Below are 22,803 nucleotides of genomic sequence, written 5' to 3' on the forward strand. Positions count from 1 at the left end.
GACCATCCTTGTCCTTGCTGCTTCCAGCTTCTGGGGGCTGCAGGCGTTCCTTGTGTCTGCATCACTCCAGTCTCTGCCTCTGTCTTCACGTGGCCTTCTCCTCCTTTCTACATCTTCTCTTCTCTTCTGTCTCTTATAAGGACATTTCTAATTGGATTTAGGGCCCACCTGGATAATTCAGGATGATCGTGTCTCAAGATTCTTAACTTGATTACATGTATAAAGACTCTGGGAGTTAGGACATGGCTGTATCTTTTTTATTTATTTATTTTTGAGACGGAGTCTTGCTCTGTTGCCTGGGCTAGAGTGCAGTGGTGTGATCTCGGTTCATTGCAACCTCCACCTCTCAGGTTCAAGCGATTCTTCTGCCTCAGCCTGCCGAGTAGCTGGGACTACAGGTGTGCACCACTATGCCTGGCTAATTTTTGTATTTTTAGTAAAGACGGGGTTTCACCATGTTACCCAGGCTGTTCTCGAACTCCTGGCCTCATGTGATCTGCCCACCTCAGCCTCCCAAAGTGCTGGGATTACAGGCGCGAGCCACTGCGCCCAGCCCAGAATTTTCTTCCTTTTTGAGGCTGAGTAATATTCCACTGTATGTATGTACCACAGTTTGTTTATCCATTCATCTGTGGATGGAAACTTGTAAGCACCTTTTGATTTTTGAGCCATGTGTATATGGCCACTCTTTGTTTCTAGTTTTTGAAGTTTTTAAAGTTAATTGACAACATATAACAGCTCTGATGCCCTGCATTCTCTTGCCTTCCTTTCTCAGGCTGCACTTACCAGTGGGCTACCATGGCCGTGCCTCCTCCGTCGTGGTGTCTGGCACCCCAATCCGAAGGCCCATGGGACAGATGAAACCTGATGACTGTAAGTGACCCCAGCGTCCAGGCCTTGCTGGTGCCCAGCTTTCTGTTCCCACACAGAGAGTTCTGTGGCCTCACTCACAGCACCCTTTTTTTTTTTTTTTCTGGTGTTATTCCAGCTAAGCCTCCCGTATATGGTGCCTGCAAGCTCTTGGACATGGAGCTGGAAATGGTAAGTGAGCTTGGTGTTTTATTGCCATGGGATCTATAGACACCCGGCAGGAGAGCCCTCTGGGATGGCTTCCCGCACCATGAGCCGCCCACTCCTCTCCTCTTCAGCCACATCGGCAGCCGCTCTGTGTCCCCACCTGGCCATCAGAAGGACAGTTGATCCTTATTACTTGCAGATTCTGTATTTGAGAATTCACAACTACTTGCTAACATTTATTTGTAAGTCCAGAATTAATATTCACAGAGCTTTTGTGGGCATGTGTGGACATGCGCAGAGCAGTGAAACGTTTGAGCTGCCTGGTGAGCATGTTCCTAGGTGAGGCTGGACAAGGTGTTACTCTGCCTTCTTGTCTCAGCTCATGCTGTAAACATGTGTCCTTTGTAGTCTGTTCGGTGCCATGTTTTTTGCATATCTGTGCTTTTTTGGCTGTTCCATTGTTTTTTTATAACGGCCCCAAGCACAGTGCTAAAGTGCCGTCTAGTGTCCCTAGCACAGGAAGACTGTGATGTGCCTTATGGAGAGAATATGTGTGTTAGTAAGCTTTGTTCAGGCAAGTTACAGTGCTGCTGCCTCAGCTCAATGTTCATGAAGCAACAAAATATATTACATAAAGCATTTTTAAGCAGAAACACACATAAAACAAGGTTATATAGTTAGGTTTTGATTAGTTGATAAAAATTTTCTGACCAAAGGCTTGTAGGAACCTAATCCTGTGTTTCCTCTAGGAACAGTCATTCTATATTTGCTAATTCTGTGTTCATGGTGACTTTATAAAAAATAATTACCTGGCCAGGTGTGGCGGCTCACACCTGTAATCCCAGCACTTTGGGAGGCTGAGGTGGATGGATCACCTGAGGTCAGGAGTTCAATACCAGCCTGGCCAACATGGTGAAACCCCGTCTCTACTAAAGATACAAAAATTAGCTGGGGATGGTGGTGGGTGCCTGTAATCCCAGTTACTTGGGAGGCTGGGGCAGGAGAATCGCTTGAACTGAGGAGGCGGAGGTTGCAGTGAGCTGAGATCGCGCCACTACACTCCAGCCTTGGTGACAGAGCGAGACTCTGTCTCAAAACAAAAAACAAAAAACAAAAACTCAAAAATAATAATTACCACGAGTGACAAGAGTCAAGTGTATCAGCCCCATGGCTGGGCCCATACAACCTCAGAACTGTGGTCACTTTAGGCTGCATACTTTTTTATTTGTTTTTTGTTTTGTTTTTCTGAGATGGAGTCTCACTCTGTCACCCAGGCTGGAGTGCAGTGGCACTATCTCAGCTCACTGCAAGCTCCGCCTCCTGGGTTCACACCATTCTCCTGTCTCAGCCTCCCGAATAGCTGGGACCACAGGCACCTGCCACCACGCCTGGCTAATTTTTTGTATTTTCAGTAGAGACAGGGTTTCACCATGTTAGCCAGGATGGTCTCGATCTCCTGACCTTGTGATCCGCCTGCCTCAGCCTCCCAAAGTGCTTGGATTACAGGCATGAGCCACCGCGCTCGGCCAGGGCTGCACACTTTTTTAAATTAAACTTTTTATTTTGAGGTCATTGTAGACTCACATGCAGTTGTGAGAAATAGTACAGAGATCCCAATACCCTTCACACAGTCTCCCCCAGTGGCAACATCCTTCGTAACCATGGTGCTCTATCACAACCTGGATGTTGATGTTGGTACAGTCGGTCCCACCACCTGAGGATCCCTCATGCTGCCCATTTTTCAGAGGGGACACTGAAATCTGGGCAGCCCCCAAGGTGAGGGGACCAGGAAAGTGATGGAAAGGAGGAGCTGACCTGGGGGAGGCAGCGCTCCAGGGACCTGGCAGGGTCTTCAGCATCTGCTGGGTTGTCTGATGCCCAAGGTTGGAGTCAGTCTCCGTGTGGGAAATGCAGACAGGCAGTTGGAGGGGGCTTTCCCATAGTCACCACCTACAGTTTTAGGCGTTGCCTCAGGAAGCTCTGAGTGCCTCATCACTGATGGTGTAGAAGAAGCTGTCATGGGGCCACCGAGTCAGGCTGAGGCAGTGGGAAGCTCTGGTTGGTGGAGGCAGGCTGAAAGGCCCATCTGCTTTTCTGGAGCTCCCTCTCTCTCCTGGGCTTCCCTGTGATTTCTCTGGATTCAGTCCAGAGGAGGGAAATGAGTGGGCACTGCCGAATAGCCTGTGGATAGCAGGGCATTCCCTGCCAGCCCTCTGCCTCCTCCTGCCTTAGCAAGGGTACTATGTGAGACTTCGGGAGGAGGACCCCCAGCTGAGATTCATCAGAGCAGGGCATCTGAGCCCTGGTTTGGGGCCACGGTCTTCTGTCTGGGAGAACTAAGGACTCTGCAGGCAGACGCTTCACCTGTTGAGAGGGAGAGAGACAAGACAGAGAGTCAGCATGTGGAGAAATGGTTGGGGCAGAGAACCCAGGTCGCCTGGACTGAAAGTCATGGGATTCTCCATAAGATAGTGCTTTTGGGTTCTTTTTTTCATCTTGATGAAAAATTTGCAATGTTTAACTATTGTCACAGAACAAATAAGATGGTGACTAAGTTTTGCAAATGTCATGGCTGAGTCTATGTTTTTCAAAGAGATTTTCCCAAATTTTTCTTTCTAATGATGCCTGGCTAGTCTGTTGGTTCATGGACATCACGTTGGTGCTGTTTTTCTTTAGAGGTAGTGGGATGACGGATAGGGGTTAGAGGCTGTGGGGTGTGCTCTCTCTGGTACTATTTGCTGCATGAAGGAGGCAGTCTTTTGGTTTTTCATTTTTCATTAAAAAAATTTATTTTTATTTTTTATTTTTGTTTTTTAATTTTATTATTATTATACTTTAAGTTTTAGGGTACATGTGCACAACGTGCAGGTTTGTTACATATGTATACATGTGCCATGTTGGCGTGCTGCACCCATTAAGTCATCATTTAGCATTAGGTATATCTCCTAATGCTATCTCTCCCCCCTCCCCCCACCCCACAACAGACTGGATTAAGAAAATGTGGCACATATACACCATGGAATACTATGCAGCCATAAAAATGATGAGTTCGTGTCCTTTGTAGGGACATGGATGAAACTGGAAACCATCATTCTCAGCAAACTATTGCAAGGACAAAAAACCAAACACTGCATGTTCTCACTCATAGGTGGGAATTGAGCAATGAAAATTTTTATTTATTTTATTTTTTTATTTTTTGAGACAGGGTCTTGCTCTGTCACCCAGGCTGGAGTGCTGTGGCGTGATCTCGGCCTGCTGCAGCCTTGACCTCCCTGGCTCAAGCAATCTTCCCACATAAGCCTCCCAAGTAGCTGGGACTGCGGACATGTGCCACCATGCCTGGCTAATTTTGTTTATTTTTTGTAGAGGTGGGGTCTCACTATGTTGCTCAGGCTTGTCTCGAACTCCTCAGCCTCCCAAAGTGCTGAGATTATAGATGTGAGCCACGGTGCCTGGCCTGGTTTTTCATGACATGAATACAAACCCCGATAGTTTCAGTTTTACAAGCCCCATGTGGCTGTCAAGTCTTGAAAGGCAAAGCCTGTATGGGATGAAGAGGAAAGAGCAGAGTGGCCTGGGATGCACTGAAGGGAGGGGAGGCTGCTTTGGAGCTCAGGGGCGCAGAAGGAAGGCCGAGGGCGGGGGCAGGGCACACCACTGCACGCTGCTTTCCTGAGGCGTCCATCTGACCTCTGACTTAGAAACACAGTGGATTCATGCCAGGCCCCCGTGGGAGTCCTGGTCCATGGCTGGAGTTTGGAAATACCTGACCTTTGCTCTCTAGGTGACAAGTGACCTGGGCGGCAGATCAGCTCCAGATTCTAATGAACTCTCCCCCATGTCAGGCTTTTTTTGTAGGCCCTGGAAACAGATTGGGAGAGCCGATCCCCATTTCCAAGGCCCATGAGCACATTTTTGGAATGGTCCTTATGAACGACTGGAGTGGTAATTACTGGAGCTCTGCTCCTGTAGAGATGACGGGGAGGAGACTGGGGACTTGGGGCAACTTCATAGAAGCTGAAGATCTGGTGCAGGTCAAAAGTGGCAGGTGATGCAGTGACTGAGAGTGGGGGTTTGGGTATCAAACAGACTTTCAGCTCTAAGAACTCGGGCCACTCACTTAACTCCTCTGAGCTCCAATTTTCTCATGAGTGGCTAGGGACACAGCTGACACCATAACTAATATTTACTGAGCACTTTTGTGTCAGGCCCTGTGCTTAACACCCTACATATATTCTCCCGCTGATCCCTGCACGGTATGTGCAATATTATCTTCCCATTTTACAGATGAGGAACTGAGGCACAGGGAGATTTCAGTTAGTTGCTGAACTAAGATTTGAAGCAAAACAGTCCAGCTTCTGAGCCTGAGCTCTCAACCCTTTGCCATACGTGGGAGGAAGATGGCACCGTAAGCCCCAGAAAGTGTCTCTCTCATAGTTTGAGAATGAGCTTCCAGCCCCTTCCTGGGAGATATCCTGACCATCGTTTGGTCATCCTTCTCTTTGCTGTAACCTGGCACAGTGCCCTCAAAGGACCTCTGTCCTTGGCATTGAATGCTCTTGCCCCTTTGTCCTGGGGCAGCCTGACTGGGGCTGATCTTTGTGGAGATGGCGGTGCTAGGTGTCTCTGCTCCTTGGTCAAGGGCAGGAGGGGGTCGTTGGGAGATGCCCTGATCAGCCTTTGTAAGTCCTGGCTGTGCCCTTCTTCTGCAGCACGAGACATTCAGAAGTGGGAGTATGTCCCTCTCGGGCCATTCCTTGGGAAGAGTTTTGGGACCACTATCTCTCCATGGGTGGTGCCCATGGATGCTCTCATGCCCTTTGCTGTGCCCAACCCGAAGCAGGTAAGCACATTCTCTGCAGGAAGCTCCCAAACCCAGCCCTGCTGCCTCTGAGGCTGCTTGCCCACTGAGTGGACATGCCAGGCATGCAGACCATCAGGAGGGAAGCTCTGTGCCCACGGCATGCCCACAGCAGAGTGCCTGGGAGTTCCTGGCCATGATTACTTCCAGGGAGCCAGGGCATCATTCTCCCTTGTGGTTTCCCTGGCCCTGGCACAGTTCTTGGAGAAAACACAGAATTTTGTAACCTTAAGAATCTTGCAAGACCAGGGGATCTGGCCAGTTGGCAGGAGGAGTCCCTGCAGGTACCAACATTGCACAACCTCCCAGGTGGCCATCAAATCTTCTTCTGTGCAAATGGCGCCACCTGGACCCCAACTCATAGAATGCAGCTTGGAGCCCAGCAACAGGGAGTCCCTGCAGCATCTGGTTCCCAGCACCGCTTGGTCTACCACTGGGTCTAGGCCTTGACCCCTGGTTCCAGTCCTCCCTTCTCAGCCTGTTGCAATCTGCCCCACTCCATCACTGGCAACACCTGGCCAGAGTCACCTGTGACCCGATAGTCAGTGTCATGACCTTGTGTCCCCTTCAGCATGGACTTCCTGTGGCCCCTCACTCTTGTTGGCATTCCCTCACCCCTTGGTTTCTGGCATGTGACCTGTCCTCGTTCTCCAGTGTCTCTGAGTCCTCACGATGCCCCTCTCCAATTCTGACCTCCCTGTGGGGATCCAGGCTGAGCTCCCAGCCATTTGCACATCCTCGCTTGAGCATCTCACCACGCATTTGCTGGGGGCCTCTACCAACACCCGGTGCTGGTCCTGCACCCACACTGCTCTCCTGTGCTCCTCTGCCTCTGGGGTCATCTCATGTTTGCTGTGCTACAAACAACCCTGAGGTCTTTCCTTGCAAGCCAGTTCTAGTGAAGTCCTGTGGGGCTTTCACCCTCATCCCTTGCTCTCTCCTCGCTGCTCCCTGCCACAGCACCCCCTGCCCACCCTGGTCATTTTCAGTCGCCAGGACTTGACTTTCTCTCTAGCCGGCAGCGGCCCTGTCTAGTCTCCCTAGGGCTGCAAGGCCACAGCCTCTCTTTGCTTGTCCTCCAGTCATTTGCCTTCTTCTGGGTCGGTCATCACAGGGTTTTGCCTGCCTTCCTCTGTGCCAGCCCTTCCCCAACACCATTTAGGTACAACACTACTATTCCCCCTCTGAACTATTATTTACTTAATGTTTTTCTTCAGAGTGGCTCCCAGTTTAAACTTAATATATTAAGAAGGGAACTTTATATTCCTACTGGCATCACTAGCTACACTGTTTCATAACCATTAGTATCACCAAAAACGATCTCATGTCCCGTGGGTGACTCATGTACCATGCTTTGGAAAACACTGCTTTTGGCCGGAGTGCAGGCGTTCTGGTCCAGCCATCCAAGCTGCCTCCCTAGCTGGCTCCAGCACCAGCCAGGGCTGTCTACTTCTGTTGTGACCCCTCTGCCTTCCAGGGGCCCTGCAATGCCCTTTCAGGCCCAGCCTTTCCTCACAGGCCAGGCTTTGTTCTCCATCTCGGCCCGTCTGCTGCCCACCTTCCCTTTCTCTCCCCTCCCGTGGCTTTCAGGAACATCTCTGGTTTGGCTCCTGTGACCTTTGACCTGCTGATGCCCCTTCCTTGGCTGCATTTCCTGGAGACCCACAGTATGATCCCCCCACTGCTATCCAGGGACACAGTGCTGGGTCCCTGGAGAGGGAATGCTCCTGCTGTCTCAGACCCTCTGCCTAGGGGAGCAGGTGCTGCCGGGGGCCTGGCTGGTATGGGGGCCCAGCCGGGTGAGCTCAGCCCACCTGCCAGTGACCTCTGTGCTGTGCTTTGCCCTCTCAGGACCCCAGGCCCCTGCCGTATCTGTGCCATGACGAGCCCTACACATTTGACATCAACCTCTCTGTTAACCTGAAAGGTATGTTGTAGGGGGACTGACATGGCCAGGAGCTCTGAGGCAATGTGTGCCTGTGTGCCTTATCCTGAAGGCTCCTGAGCTTTGGCAAGGGTGGGGGCACATGCTACAGCCCTGGAGATGTGTGTGGCTCGTCTAAAGGAAAGAGGAGGGGAGGGGAGGGGACACCCTGGTGCTCACTGGGAACCTAACTGGGCCCATAGGGCATTAACCCTGTCACTGAGCATTCAGTGGTAGGGCTGAAAGGATGGAGTCCAGGACTTCCATCTTCTGCTTGAATCCCCTCCCCAGCCTCTCCAGGGGCTGCCTGGCTCCTGCTCACATATCGCCACTGACCCTCACTTCCGTGGTGGGTGGCACATTTCATTGAGTGCCTGTTTGAAAGCATGTCCTTGTGGGTCTGTTCGCTTGGCTGAGCCCCGGGGGCCACACAGAGCCAGCGCATCAAGACCCAGATTCCCACCATGGACCAGCCCCGAGTGTCTTGCAGACAGACCCGAGATCCCCACCCTGGGCCAGCCCTGACATAGACAGGGCCCACATCTCCCTGTGGCTGCTCAGCCCGCCTCCGCGAACAGACCCAACGGGGCGTTGGTAATAAAGAGACGGGCTCTGCAGGCCATGACTCTGCTGCTCAGCTGTGGGACTTTGGGCAAGTTGCCAAACCTGGCCATGTCCTCATTTGTCATCTATGAAATGGGATAATAGCGGCGTTACCTCATGGTGTGTTGTGAGGACCAAACATGTCAATTCATGCAAAGGTCTGGGACAGGGTCTGTACCTAGAAAGAGTCAGGTGTCATTTTCCAATCCCAACGGGGGCCCTTGGATGGGGAGGGTTTGCCTGGTGGCCACACACAGACCTCCTAGCCACACTCTGGCCAAATCTCCTTTTTAGCTCCATTCTATTCCTTTTTCTTTTCTTTTCTTCTTTTTTTTTCCCCCGAGATGGAGTTTCACTCTTCTTGCCCAGGCTGGAGTGCAATGGTGCGATCTTGGCTCACCACAACCTCTGCCCCTGGGTTCAAGCGAGTCTTCTGCCTCAGCCTCCTATGTAGCTGGGATTACAGGCATGCGCCACCATGCCTGGCTAATTTTGTATTTTTAGTAGAGATGGGGTTTCTTCATGTTGGTCAGGATGGTCTTGAACTCCTGACCTTAGGTGGTCTACCCACCTAGGCCTCCCAAAGTGCTGGGATTACAGGCGTGAGCCACCATGCCCGGCCAGCTCCATTTCTTTCTTCTGTCTGCTCTGTCTGTACACGCCAGGCTTTGCCATGTCTGTCTCACTGTCAGTTCCAGGGTCTCAGCCCTTCATGAGGTGGTTCCTGTCAGGAGGCGCAGTACACTGCAGGAGTGAGGAGCTGTCGCCATGGGAGCAGGATGCTCCATGGAGAAAGAGATGTCACAGAGAGCCTCCTGGCTGCCCAGGGCCCTCTGGGAAGCTGTGCTGGGCCCGCTCTTTCAGGTTCCAGGTCAGGAAGCTGAGGCTCAGAGAGGAAAAGGATTCACCCTGAGCCACCTACCTGGCTAATGGCAGGGCTGGGACTCAATCCAAGTGTGTCACAAGTTCTAGGTTGGCCTCCTGCCACCCACAATGCGTGCTTGGAGTATACTTTCTATCTGGTTTTGTCCTCGGTATTCCTGCCTGCCTAGAGGTGAACCTGCCCGGGGGAGGCCACTGGTAGAGAAGGGACAAGATTATCCAGAAAGCACAGTGTCCAGAGATGTAGTCCTGCATTTGCAGTTCTGATGTTCTGAGTTGGGATCTGGGCGAAAGGGTCTGGGGAGGAGCAGCCTTGGCAGACCCAGACCTTGCATGGCTGAAGAGCACACCTGTTCTGTGCCACCTCAGAGGGGAAGTTAGGACCAAGGGAGGAAGCCAGGTTTTGAGGGAGCAGCGGAGCTTTCTACTTATTAGTGCTGTTCAGAAGTGGAACGGCAACAGCCCGGTACCTTGCATGTAGTAGATGTTTAGTAAATATTGTTTAGTACGTTGTGAAGTAGCACACTGCCCATCACCGGAGGAGCTCGGCAGGGGACAGATGACCCAGCTATCCAGAGGACTCCTGAGGGGACAGCAGGTTATCCTTGATCAAAGGTCACAAGTAGCTTTCAAATGGCACGCTATCTCCAGTGGATTTGCGGGTGCCAGGATCACTGTGTTAAGAAGGATTCTGAGGCTACATGTGGACTCAAAGCAAACATGCGCTGTGATCAATTAATGCTGCCTGCTGTAGGTGTGGGAGGAGGAAGTGATGACTCGTGTGCATGTATTGGCCAACCCTGGACCTCCCAGCTCTGATGTCCTAGGAGCTAATCGTTTCACAGACTCTAAGTGAAATCATGTTGGACAATAGGAAGCTTCAGCCACAGAACAATTCTTTTTTTATTTTCCTCCCTGATGCATGGAATTAAGTTTTCATCAATATTGCTTTTCTTTCCAACAGGAGAAGGAATGAGCCAGGCGGCTACCATATGCAAGTCCAATTTTAAGGTAAGCTTTGACGCTGATCAGACTGCTTTTTAGAATTGAGGGAAAGAGAGATTTTTCTTCCTGGCAGGAACAGGAGGAGAGCATTCCTTTTGGGATATGATGATGGGTCAGCCTGTGGGCCTGGAGATTCCATGGCCTGTCTCTTTTAGGAGTGGCCATGGGGTCACAGAGTTCTCTCGAGATAGAGGCTGCATAAATGTGGCCAGTGATTTTCTTGGGGGAAAATAGGTGTTCCTGTAAAGGTCTAGTTCCTGGTTTATCCTGTCCTGCCAGCGGCTGTATTGATGAGAGTGACTTATTTTTTAAGTGAACTTTTAATTGAAGCATAATATACATAGATAAAAATGCACACATTACTGTAATCCCCGCACTTTGGGAGGCCAAAGTGGGAGGATCACTTAAGCCTAGGAGTTTGAGACCAGCCTGGGCAACATAGTGAGACCTTGTCTCTGCAAAAAGTAAAAAAATTAGCCGGGCGTGGTAGCATGCACCTGTGGTCCCGGCTACTTGGGAGGCTAAGGCAGGAGGATCGCTTGAGCCCAGGAGGTCGAGGCTGCAGTGAGCCATGATCACACCACTGCATTCCAGCATGCGTGACAGAGCAAGACCCTATTTCAAAAAATAAAAATTAAAAAAAGTGCATATTATACATGTACAGCTTGAAGAATTTTCCTAAAATGAACATCCCTGTGCAACCAGCACCCAGATCAGAAATGGGAAATTTCCAGCACCTCAGCAGCCCCGTGGGGCCCTCCAGGTCACTTCATCACTCCCTCCAGCAAAGGTCACTCCTCTCCTGACCTCTGTTACCATGTATTTTTTTTTTTCTATTTTTCAGTTTTATAGAAATGGCATCATAAAGTAGCATGTATTCTTTTCTAGCTGGCGTCTTTGTTTTAGTGTTAGATTTGTGAGATTCAACCCTGTTGCTCTTTGCAGTGACAGCTCATTTTTCTCATTGCCTTATAGTGTTGCACTGTATAAATATTCCACAACTGACTTAATTTTTTTTTTTTTTTTTTGAGACGGAGTCTCGCTCATTGCCCAGGCTGGAGTGCAGTGGCGCGATCTCGGCTCACTGCAAACTCCGCCTCCTGGGTTCATGCCATTCTCCTGCCTCAGCCTCCCGAATAGCTGGGACTACAGGTGCCCACCACCATGCCTGGCTAATTTTTTTTTTGTATTTTTAGTGGAGACGGGGTTTCACCATGTTAGCCACGATGGTCTCGATCTCCTGACCTTGTGATCCGCCCGCCTCAGCCTCCCAAAGTGCTGGGATTACAGGTGTGAGCCACCGCGCCCAGCCAACTGACTTATTTTGTAAGTCACATCAATTCCACAATCGATGGACATTTGGTTGTTTCCGTTGTTTTTGGCTATCATAGAGTTACTGTGAACATTTTAGTACACACCTTTTGGTGCACATATGTGCACATTTCTGTTGAGTGTATATCCAGTAATAGGCTTGCTGGGTCATAGAGTACACGTAGACTCAGCCTAGAGGTACTTCCAAACAGTTTTTTTGAAGTGGTTATACCAGTATATACTCCCACTCGCAGCATGTAAGCGTTTTGCCTGCTCCACATCCTCGTCAGCTCTGGTGGTGTTTGCCTTTTCGTTCAAACCGTGCCTGGGATTGTGACTTCAGTTTGCATTTCCCTAATGACTAATGCAGCTGGGCATGTTAGTCATATGTTTATGGTTCATTTGTTTCTTGGCCTTTTGAATATCCTCTGAATCATTGAACTATTCCTAGTTTCCCTAATTTCCCTTCTAATTTAATATTATTCTGGGCTCCTTAGGGCTACTAAGAAGAAATTAAGGGGCCTCCTTGCAGGGGCTCGTGGGCAAGAATCCATCTTTTGGGCTTCCTATGCCGGGATGTGTGGCTGTAGGAATGGCAATGTGAGAAGCTGTGGCCTGGGACAGGCGTGGGCGTGCATTGCGTCTGAGCGTCTCGGTGGGCACGTGGTGCCTTGGCCCCCTCTGCCCACAGCCTGACCTCCCACAGCTCTCCCTCGCTCCTTGGCCTGCCCTGACATCGTATTTGAATCATTCAGCTCCATTGCCCAGTGTCCATCCCAAGGCCCGGCATGGGAGAATGGGAACGAGGGCTTTGCTCACGAGAAGCCTCTGCTGTGGTGTGGACTTAGATTCTCCCAATACGGGACTGGAAGGTGTTCCCAGGGCAGAGTGGAGTGTTGTACACAAGGGCATGTTGCAGGCTGAGGGACTGAGCAGTAAGGTCAGCCCTTAGGGGATGCTGCTTGGAGAAGGTGGTCAGTGTGGGCTTGAGGTAGCAGGGGAGCTGAGGTTGGAGCTTGTGAAGGAGATGGAAGAGCTTGGGGGAGGTCTCTGGGCAGCTCCCCAGGAGGACAATGTGTCCTTGCTATAAGGGACTGGAGAGAGCTGGCTGGGGGAGCTGGGGACCGGGGAAAGGCCAGGGAAGGCGGTCGTGAGCAGGGCAAGCTGTGCCCAGCTGCCTCCGGGATGCTAGGCTAAGCCTGCAGCTGCTCATTCCACCTCGCGTCCATTGCCCGCAGTACATGTACTGGACGATGCTGCAGCAGCTCACTCACCACTCTGTCAACGGCTGCAACCTGCGGCCGGGGGACCTCCTGGCTTCTGGGACCATCAGTGGGCCGGTGAGTATCTGGCTGCACTGAGGGCTGCCCACGCAGAGCATCCCTGCTCCCCACACAGCCCCGAGGGCCCTCAGCTCAGCCTCAAGAAGAGATTTCAGGCCCGAGGTGGGTGTATCTCACAACTCTGTCTTCCTCGTAGCCTTTCTCTCTGGGTGCAGGAGGGACTTCTCATCCAAATTCAAACCTAAAGAGACTGGTGTGAGAACGGAAGCCTGGGTCTCTGCCTCTGTAGGGGAGCAGCGCAGTGACACGTGGGGAGGAGTCAGGAGACAGTGATAGTGTCTTGGTTGTCACCATCTCACACTACACCCTCCCAGGATGAGGTGGCCATGCTGCTGTGCCCCTTCCCGCCCGCTTGTCCCCCTGTAAGCCTGTGGGAGTCACAGAACCTTCAGAGATGATGACCTTGGGGTGGTGCATGTGTCACTCACTTCCTGCAGGGGCCTGGCCGAGCCCTCTTGTTCCTTGAGCTGTCGACAGGAGGGTGTTAAGCATCACGATATCTGGGCAAACTGCAGCCTCCAGAGCAGGGAGGGGATGCTGCAGGGGGCACTGGGCACTCTGGTCAGGGATTCACTGATTCCTAAACAAGCGATGTCCTTAGTGGAACCATTGCTGTCCCCACAGGAAGAAGGGGCAGAGTTCCATGTCTCAAAGGCATCTCTGCAGTGATCCCACCAAGGCCGAGGCAGGGTCTCTGAGGGGCATGAGGGCCCCCTGCCACTTCTCGGGACTCCCAGGTCTTGCTGAGCATGGTCCATGCCAGAGCCAAGGCATAAATTCACGTTATTCTTTCTTCCCTTTCCTGTGATGAAGGAGCCAGAAAACTTCGGCTCCATGTTGGAACTGTCGTGGAAGGGAACGAAGCCCATAGACCTGGGGAATGGTCAGACCAGGAAGTTTCTGCTGGACGGGGATGAAGTCATCATAACAGGTGAGGGCTGCCAAACCCAGCGGCTCGTCTTCCTCCTTGCCCGCCATGCACTGTTCTAGCTGCGGGGCGCTCCTACCTGGCCATGAAGCCATCTGTTCTCATGCATCCTGACTCTGCCTCCCAGAGTCTCTGCCTGCTTGTTCTGTCCTTCCCCACAGCTATGGCTACCCGGGACTTCAAGTGTGAGTCTCCCTAGGCCAGAAAGACTGTAGACATTCTGCCTGGTCTCCCTTCTCCCTGAGCATAGTTATAAAATACTGGCAGGTTCCTCAAGGTCTAGACTTTGCAGCAAACCCCCTGTGCAGACACTTGGTGACCTATGACTAGGATCAAGGAAGGTTCAGCTGAGTTAGTGACTGAGGCTTCGCAGCAGCCTGTTCCGAGGAGGTGAGGGTGCCTCTTAATTCTTCTGGGGGGGCCATTCTGCCTACCACATTTTACTAATAGAGGGAAAGGGCACCATAATGGTTAGCAGCACACTCTTTAGAGCTGGAAAGATTCAAGTTGAACTCCCAGGTCCCCCACCAGCTGTGTGACCTTCATTAAGTTATTTAGCCTTTCTGAGACTCAGTTTACCTCATCTTTAATTTTTTTTTTGTTTTTGAGTCGGAGTCTTGCTCTCTCATCCAATCTGGAATGCGGTGGCACAATCTCAGCTCACTGCAACCTCCGTCTCCCAGGTTCAAGCGATTCTCCTGCCTTAGCCTCCCGAGTAGCTGGGATTACAGGCGCGCTAATTGTGTATGTGTCAGTTTCCGTGCTTAACTAAAAGCTTGTGTTAGTTTCCTGTGGCCGCAGTAACATAGTACCGCAAACTTTGTGGCTTAAAACAACTGAAATGTATTCTCTCACAGCTCTATAAGGTACAAGTTCAAAATCCTCATGTTGGCAGTGCCATGTTCCTGGAAACTCTGGGGAGCATCTGTCCCTGGCCTCTTCCAGCTTCTGGTGGAAGCCTCTTTGGCTTGTGGCCACATCACACTGATCTCTGCCTCCACGGTCACATTGTCGCCTCGTCTTCTGTCTCATCTCCTTTACCTCTCTCTTATAACACACATGTGATAGCATTTAGAGCCCACCTAGACAATCTCCTCATTCTAAGATCCCAACTTAATCACATCTCCAGAAAATTTACTATATAAGGTAACATTCACAGGTCCTAGGGATCTGCCGTAATTTAGTCCACTCCAGAGCTCTTGGAGAGCAAAGTTTAGTCCAAGTAGCAGCCACATAGTGCATGCCCAGTGTGGCTGTTGGTTAGTTCTTTGAATAAAGTGGATTTGGTAGAGAAGATGCAGGCAGAGCTCAAAACAGCAGATGATACCCATTATTAATCAATAAATACCCATTTTGCTCCCATTTCTGCAGCCTAATTATACCTCTCTAATTTGAATTTGACAATATTTACTGAACATCTGCTAGGAGCCAACCATATTGCAGGCATGTCCACCTTCCTTATTTCATTTTCTACTCACAATAGCCCTTTGATGATATAATATCATTGCCCCCATTTTGCAGAGTCGAAAACTTAGGCTGATAGAAGGCAGGTTACTTGACAAAAGTCCCACAACTGGGAAAGCCAGTCTGCAACCGAGGTCTTCTGATTCCCCTGCCAAGTTTGTTTCTAGTCTTTCTGCAATGCTTGCCAGACCTACCGCAGGCCTTTGGTCACGGTTCTGTGGATTGAGTGAAAGCATTTTCTGAAGTTTTGATTTGGGGAAAGGAAGGAAAGAGATGGTGGCAGAAGAGAAAATGATGGCTTTAACTCTCTGTTGTCAGTGTGATAAGGGCCCCTGACTAAGCCATGCTAGACCAGGCAGCTGTCCAGGGCCTGGGAGAAAGGAGGCTGGTATCTAGCAGTTGGAATGCACATGTGTTCTTGACATTTGAGCCAGAGAAGGAAGGAGAAAGGAGCCAAGATGCCATGAGAGTCATTTCCATGTTTGTTTGTGTATACAACGCCTTACTCCGGAAGGATTTTTGGAGGCCAGCAGAGGAATTCAGGGAAAGGCAGTTCCTTGGATCTGAAGAAGCACATGTTGGCAAGTGAAGAGGGAAATGGGAACAGATGGGCAAAATCCCCTGGAACCAAGAAAGAAGAATTATAATTTGCTAAGAGGAGAGGCATACATTATGTGTTCATAAAAAGAAAAAAGAGAATTTCATACAGAAGCAGACACTGAAAAACTCAAAAGAATGCATATTGCTAGAATTTGGGCTAAGCAGGGGGTAAGCAGAGGAGCGGGCAGGTGGAGGTGGTGCGTCAGCTGTGTTACCTTGTGCAAAGGTTCCGCGCATTGGTGGACGGCTCTGCCCTCACCTTCTACGACTTCACTGGTCACGTGGCCCTGCTGAGCTGCTTTCTTGCTTGAAAGCCACACATGGTTTCTTCAGCTCTTCCCGGCTTTCCTCCTCCTTCTCTGCACCTGCTCAGATGCCTTTATGGCTGCCTCTCATTTCCCTGCTTGCTCTTCACGGATGCTCCTTCCCCAAATCAATTTCTAACCATTGGAAACGCGATAGAACATTCAGAAGTGCTGGCATCAGCCAACGCCGCAGCACTTACTGCAGGCCAGACACTGTGCCAAGTGCTTTACCTGCAATACATTTTCTATTCCAAACAAGGCAGCTACTCTTACTGTCTCTATTTTTCAGATGTGGAAACTGAGGCCCAGAAAGATGCATACTTACCCAGGATCACACAGGCGATAAAGGGTAGAGCCAGGGTTTGGACACAGGCAGCTGGGCTCCAGGAGCTGTGCTCTGAACCCTTGTGTCCTGTTGCCTCTTTAAATGGCGCAATGAAATTCTCATTTCTGAGAGAGTCCAAAAACCACAAAATCTTCAGCAAGAGAACAGGTGAAGTAAACAAACCAAAAATATCAACAAAAATCTCTGATCGTCTTCGTTTAACTCATCCATCCGCTAGTCTCGCTCACAAGCCCCATCTGGTGCTCAGCTTGCAACTTGCAAGGATGTGTTCTCGCAGGCATTTGCACGGATGGCTCTGCACTGCTGGACGCATGCATGTCTCACTCTCCTTCAGATCTTTGATTTGTTGATAGTTATAGTTTGTTGTGGATTCTTTCTTGGTATCTGACATTATTTGGAAACTATCTGAGCAAAAGTCTTTCGTTTCTTTCCCTGCGTCTCTCAGTGGTGGCGTCTTTCACCTGGTGTTCCTGTGTCTCTGTTTATTCCAGTTTCTTTCCCCAGCATTATTGCTTCCCTTGCCTGGCACAGAATTCCTGGGCAAGGCTGACCAGGGGTCCCAGGGTGTAGAAGCGGTGACCCTTCTCCTTCAGGACCATGGTTGGGAGAGGCTCTTTAAAAATGCTGCAGTTCCGAGTTAGTTGTTTTGATAGATGTTTAATAAATTTCTGCTGGGAGCCAGTTTTACTTTAATAGGCTTTTTTTTCACCCCAGTGGTGTGGATATTTCTGAGCATTGAGGTGGAAAAGAGACTGACAGAAAATAATGAAAATGAGCAACAGAATAGGTGAGGGCGTTGCTCTCGACAAAGGGCATCCCTGCATGTTGTCAGCATGTGGGTCACGGGGCTTCTTAGGGCCCCCCAAAGGACAGCCTCACTGAACAGATGTGACAAATGCATCTCGTGCCTGAGTGTCTGAGCCTTTGCACGTGTTCTTCCCTCTGTCTGGAATGGCATTTTCATGTGTCTTCCCTAATGAACTCCTAGCTACCCGTCAAGGCCCAGCTAAGATGTACCCCCTTCCTGCTCCCTTTCCCTCCATGCTGCTCGCTCAGCACCTGTAAGCATTTCTCTGTATCTCTCGTCTGGACCTCCCACTCCCTCTAAGTGGACCCCTCTCAAGGGCAGAGATGGGCTTCTCTCTGCTTTTCCATCATCCTTGTTGAAATGGAATTAAATGAAGGAAACTAATATTTATTAGTTTCTGAGATGTGCTGGGAATTTCACTGAAATATTTAGTCTAATCCTTACATCCTTGAGAGATAAGCGTTGTTTTTCTTGTTTGCAGATGAGGGAGGTGAGTTCTGAAGTCAAACAGCTTGTTCCCAGCCACCCAGCTCATAATGGTTATAATGACTGACACTTACAGGGAATTTCAAATGGGGACTGGAGGCTGTTCTCAGAGTTTTCTATGCATTTGCTCCCATCATCCTTGCATCAGTCCTGTGCGGTGGGCACTATCATTAGATCCATTGCACAGATGAAGAAACTGAGGTCTAGAGGGACCCAAGGTTACAGAGCCAATAAGTAGAGGAGCCAGGCTTTGACCTCAGGCATTCTGGCTTCAGGCTAATTGGCAGAGCGAGGATTTGAACCCAAACCCATGTGGGGAGAGTTGACCACTGTATTAGTCTGTTTTCACACTGCTGATAAAGACATTCCTGAGACTGGGTAATTCATAAAGAAAGAGAGGTTTAATGGACTCACAGTTCCACATGGCTGGGGAGGCCTCACAATCATAGTGGAAGGCAAAAGGCATGTCTTACATGGTGGCAGGCAAGAGAGAATGAGAGCCAAGTGAAAGGAGAAACCGCTTATAAAAACATCAGATCTCATGAGACTTCTTCACTACCATGAGAACAGTATGGAGGAAACCACTCCATGATTCAATTATCTCCCACCGTGTACCTCCCACAACACATGGGAATTATGGGAGCTATAATTCAAAATGAGGTTTGGCGGGGGACAGAGCCAAACCATATTAGCCACAGGAAAGCTGTTGAGCCTTGCAGTGCCTCTGAGGATCCCTGGCTGTGGGGTGGGCCCAGGTTCTAGTCCAAGGGCTCCTGCATGCGACTCTGCCCAGCTTCCGTGGAGGGTTATTCTTGTGTTTAAGATATGTGTGTATGATTCTGATGGCACCTTCCTGCCTCGGGCCAGCTGTGTGCTGACGGGCACTGCCGCTGCCTAGGTGTTGGTTCCGGTGAGCCCAGCAACTTTGTGACTGATCCTTGTCCTCCTCTGTTCCAGGGTACTGCCAGGGGGATGGTTACCGCATCGGCTTTGGCCAGTGTGCTGGAAAAGTGCTGCCTGCTCTCCTGCCATCATGAGATTTTCTCTGCTCTTCTGGAAACAAAGGGCTCAAGCACCCCTTTCAACCCTGTGACTGGGGTCCTCCCTCGGGCTGTAGGCCTGGTCCGCCATTCAGTGACAAATAAAGCCATTGTGCTCTGAGGCCTGCACTGCCGCAGATGCAGCTGTGCCCACTTATGATCGTGATTTGATCCAGTGGGTCAAGGTGTGTAAAGCCTCCCTGCCAGATATTCATTAATGTGTTTTCTCACTCTTACTAGTGAGGTCAGGGGTCTTTGTGGGATTTTCTTATTAGACATCCCAGGCCTCCTGGTATTTCATGGAATATGAAAAGAGACTGGCACCTGTAGTAGTCAGGGCTCTCCAGAGAAATAGAACCAAGGAGAAAGAGATCGATTTATTGATTGATTGATTGATTTTAAGCAAATTGGCTTCTGGGATTCTGGAGGGTGGCAAGCCCAAAACCTGCTGAGTGGGTTGCTGGCTGGAGACCCAAGGAAGAGCTGCAGTTTGAATCTGAAGCAGTCTGCTGTCAAAATTTCCTCTTCCTCTGGGAAGTGAGTCATTGTTTGGTGAAGATCTTCAACTGATTAGATGAGGCCCAGCCACACTGTGGGGGTCTCCTGCTTTACTCCACTGATTTAAGTTTTATTTCACCTAAAAAGTACTTTCTTAGAAACATGTAGAATAGTATTTGAGCAAATATTTGGGTACCTTAGTCTAGCCAAATTAATACAGAAAACTGCCCATCACAGCACCCTGCATGTCCAGTGTTTCTTGGGGCCAGCGGATGAGCACATATGGGTTGTAGGCTTGGTTCATGGGCCCCGTGGCTGTGTCTCCACACTGTAAGCCTTGGGAAGAGCCTCCGAGTCATGGGTGAGCACCTGAACTGTGGTGATGGCAGAAAAGGACCTAGCTTTTCACCTCTTGCAAGCCCACCAGAGTCAGGAGAGTGAGCTCTGCCCCATCTCTTCTGTCCCAACCCATTGCACACAGGAAGCCCTGGTTCTACCCTAGTTCCTTGGTGATGACAGCAGGGGAGTATGCCCTGCGACCTTTCCTGGGCCTGATGAGCCTTATACCGGGGCCTAGGGGGATAGTTGAGGATGCAGAGCCCATCCATCAGATCGCGCCATTCATTCATTCACTCAACAAATCTTTATTGAGCACCTTCTGTGTGTTAAGCACTGTTCTAAGGATGAGAGGCACAGCAGTAAACAGAATAGCCCATTTGAAGCTTACATTCGAGTGGAAAGAGATAGACAATAAACAGATAAGGAAAAGACATGCAGTATGACAGATGGTAATAAGTTTTATGGACAATTGGGAGATGTGGATGCTATTGTAAATGTGGTTAGAGAAGGCCTTAATCCCATAGTGCATTTCTGCTAGAGAGCTGAAGGAGTGAGGGGAGCAGGCCAGATGGATATCTGGGGACAGAGTCCTCCAGGCACAGGAATCAGCCCGTGCAAAGCCCTGAGGATGGAATATGCTTGTCATTTCTAAAGAACATCAAGGAGGCTGGTATTTCTTCCTCACATAAAAGCAACCTGGGGTCAGGAAGGCTGGAGTTAGTGTGGCAGCTCCACAGTGTCATTAAAGATACCTCTGCTCTGCCATCCTCGGTATGTGGTTTTTAGTCTCAGGGTTACCTTATGATACAAAATGGCTGCTGGAGCTCCAACTAGTACATCTAAGTTCCAGGCCAGCAGAAAGAGACAACAAAGAGGTGAGGATTGGGAGGATGGAAGGGGAGAACAGCCCTCCTTCCTCCTGAGTTAGGTCATTTTAAGCAGCTTTCCTGGGAGTCCCATACCACACATGTCTTAGATTTCATTGATGAGAATTTGGTCACAAGGCCACACCTCATTACAAGAAAGCCTGGAAATGTAGTCTTTCATCTAAACACATTGCTTGCCCTGTGAAAATTAGTTTGATTGCCCTAAAAGAAGGGGAGAATGGATACTGGGGGACAATTAGTAGTCTCTGCTACACACAGGCTGGGAAATACCATGCTCTGAGGCTAAACTGCTCCCCACGGACTTTACTTCCTAGAGCTATGCTCTAGGGCCATATTCTCCAGTGCTTTGCTGATTTCAGTGGAAATGCTGTATAGGGCAGATGTCAGCAGGATCTCCCAGATGCTACTCTCTAGATCAGTGATGCAAACAGTTCTCTGAATTTGGAAGACCAAAGCCTTCCCCAGGATTTTTCTGAATTCCTGGGGCTTATGTTCCCAGGGCTACATCTGCTTCTGTTGACTCAGCTAAAACCCCTGCTCTCTAGGCTGTGTTCTGAGATTGTTCCTAAACCCTTCTCTCCTTGTTCCTAAAGCCTTCTCTCCTGGCATCAACCCACAGGAGTGACTCATCTTTTTCTCAAGGCCCTCACCTGCACATGGATAAAAGGCCCTCATGCTCTGCACAGTAGGGCTTTACTGGAGATCTCTGGGTCACAGGCAAAGGTCACTTAAAATAATTATTAATCCACTTGTTCCCACTGGCACCAGAGAATGCTGGTGTCATCTGTAGAGATCACACGCTTATCCCCTTGTTGGGCATTTAATGCACTTAAAGGGCTTGGTGATGTTGGGAAAACCCAATGGACCTGCCCCAGAGTCTGAAACACACACAGGGCAGAAAGAGCCAGAAACGTTCCTGGCATCAGATTCGCTTAAGAAACCAAACTAATGGATGTTAATTCTGGGTCCAGCCTGGGCTTTACTTGGCAATTACTTTTCCTTAATCTTCAGCGACAAGAGCCTCTTTGTTTTACTGTCTCCGACTCCAGAAATGCTCACTGCCAGCCCCACATGACAAGTGACTTTAATGGTCTTTAGTTTTGGAGATCTACTTTATTGAAACCTATCTGTGTGTAATAATATGAAATAGACAAGAATGACTTTCAGGGTCAAATTTCCTCTTTTTGACAGTGATATTTTAAGGACTAGAAGCATTTTGACCAGATGAATGGAGCTTTCAGATGGGATGATGAGCATCTCAAGGCAGGTTGGCCATAGTTATCACTATATCTTCCTTATTAATTTGTATTCCATTTATGCTTCCTGTTTTTAACCAGTGGCCCATTCGGAATATGAATGGATGACTGTGAAACTGAGAGTAGAGTTCATTTGAAACTTTACCTGACCAGGAGGAGTCAGGCCAGAGGTGTTTCTGGCAAGATGGGGCCCACTGCAGGTTTTATTGTAGGGTGGCAAGGGAGCTAGGCTCAGGGGCACGCTACTGCCCGGGGCCAGGGCAGGCACTAGGGGTTCCAGGGGCTGGGAGCCCCTGTCCCTATTGCAGAGGGGACTGGAGGAAGAGAAGCCTTGTTGCCCCCACCATGGGACTTCTCTGTCCTGAGGCCTCTCACACACATTGGTTTACCTTTGAAACACTGTACATTGAGAGCTCTCCTGAGGGTGAGTGTAGACTTGAACCAAGACAATGTTTTTGAGGACTAGGGAACTTTAGGGATTTTTTCTGTTTTTTTGTTTCGTTTTGTATTTTAATTTTGAGAAAGGGTCTCACTCTGTCACCTAGGCTGGTGTGCAGTGGCACAATCTTGGCTCACTGCAGCCTTGACTTCTCTGGCTCAGGTGATCTTCCCACCTCAGCCTCCCAAGTAGCTGAGACTACAGGTGCACACCACCATGGCCAGGTGATTTTTTGATTTTTTATACAGACAGGATCTCACTATGTTGCCCAGGCTGGTCTTGAACTCCTGTGCTCAAGTGATCCTCCTGCCTTGGCCTCCCAAAGTCCTGGGATTACAGGCATGAGCCACCACGCCTGGCAATTTTGGGGTGTAAAGTATTACAATTAATATTATCTCAAAGATTCCTGACACCAAAATGGATCTCAAAAGTGGTTCTATTTTCACATTTTCTCCCTTTCT

The 22,803-nt window shown here is 49.7% G+C and overlaps 1 protein-coding gene across 4 annotated transcripts in view; it reads left to right on the plus strand.

Annotated features, from left to right (window-relative positions):
• Positions 1-19,066, plus strand: part of FAH (fumarylacetoacetate hydrolase) — a 33,620-nt gene extending 14,554 nt beyond the window's left edge. For 2 of the 4 annotated variants that reach the window (XM_063596870.1, XM_063596871.1), the window contains exons 7-16: positions 776-873; positions 989-1,041; positions 4,863-4,962; positions 5,730-5,860; positions 7,730-7,805; positions 10,252-10,298; positions 12,842-12,943; positions 13,760-13,877; positions 16,533-16,736; positions 18,841-19,066. In XM_063596870.1, coding sequence (XP_063452940.1) covers positions 776-873; positions 989-1,041; positions 4,863-4,962; positions 5,730-5,860; positions 7,730-7,805; positions 10,252-10,298; positions 12,842-12,943; positions 13,760-13,877; positions 16,533-16,736; positions 18,841-18,920 — 1,009 coding nt within the window. In that variant the 3' untranslated portion in view covers positions 18,921-19,066. The remainder of the gene's footprint in view (positions 1-775; positions 874-988; positions 1,042-4,862; positions 4,963-5,729; positions 5,861-7,729; positions 7,806-10,251; positions 10,299-12,841; positions 12,944-13,759; positions 13,878-16,532; positions 16,737-18,840) is intronic. The other 2 variants (XM_008963085.6, XM_008963086.6) reach the window with 1 other exon arrangement.
• The last annotated feature ends 3,737 nt before the right edge of the window (positions 19,067-22,803 follow it).

Source organism: Pan paniscus, chromosome 16, assembly GCF_029289425.2.
Source record: "Pan paniscus chromosome 16, NHGRI_mPanPan1-v2.0_pri, whole genome shotgun sequence".
In the NCBI taxonomy this organism is placed as follows: Eukaryota; Metazoa; Chordata; class Mammalia; order Primates; family Hominidae; genus Pan; species Pan paniscus.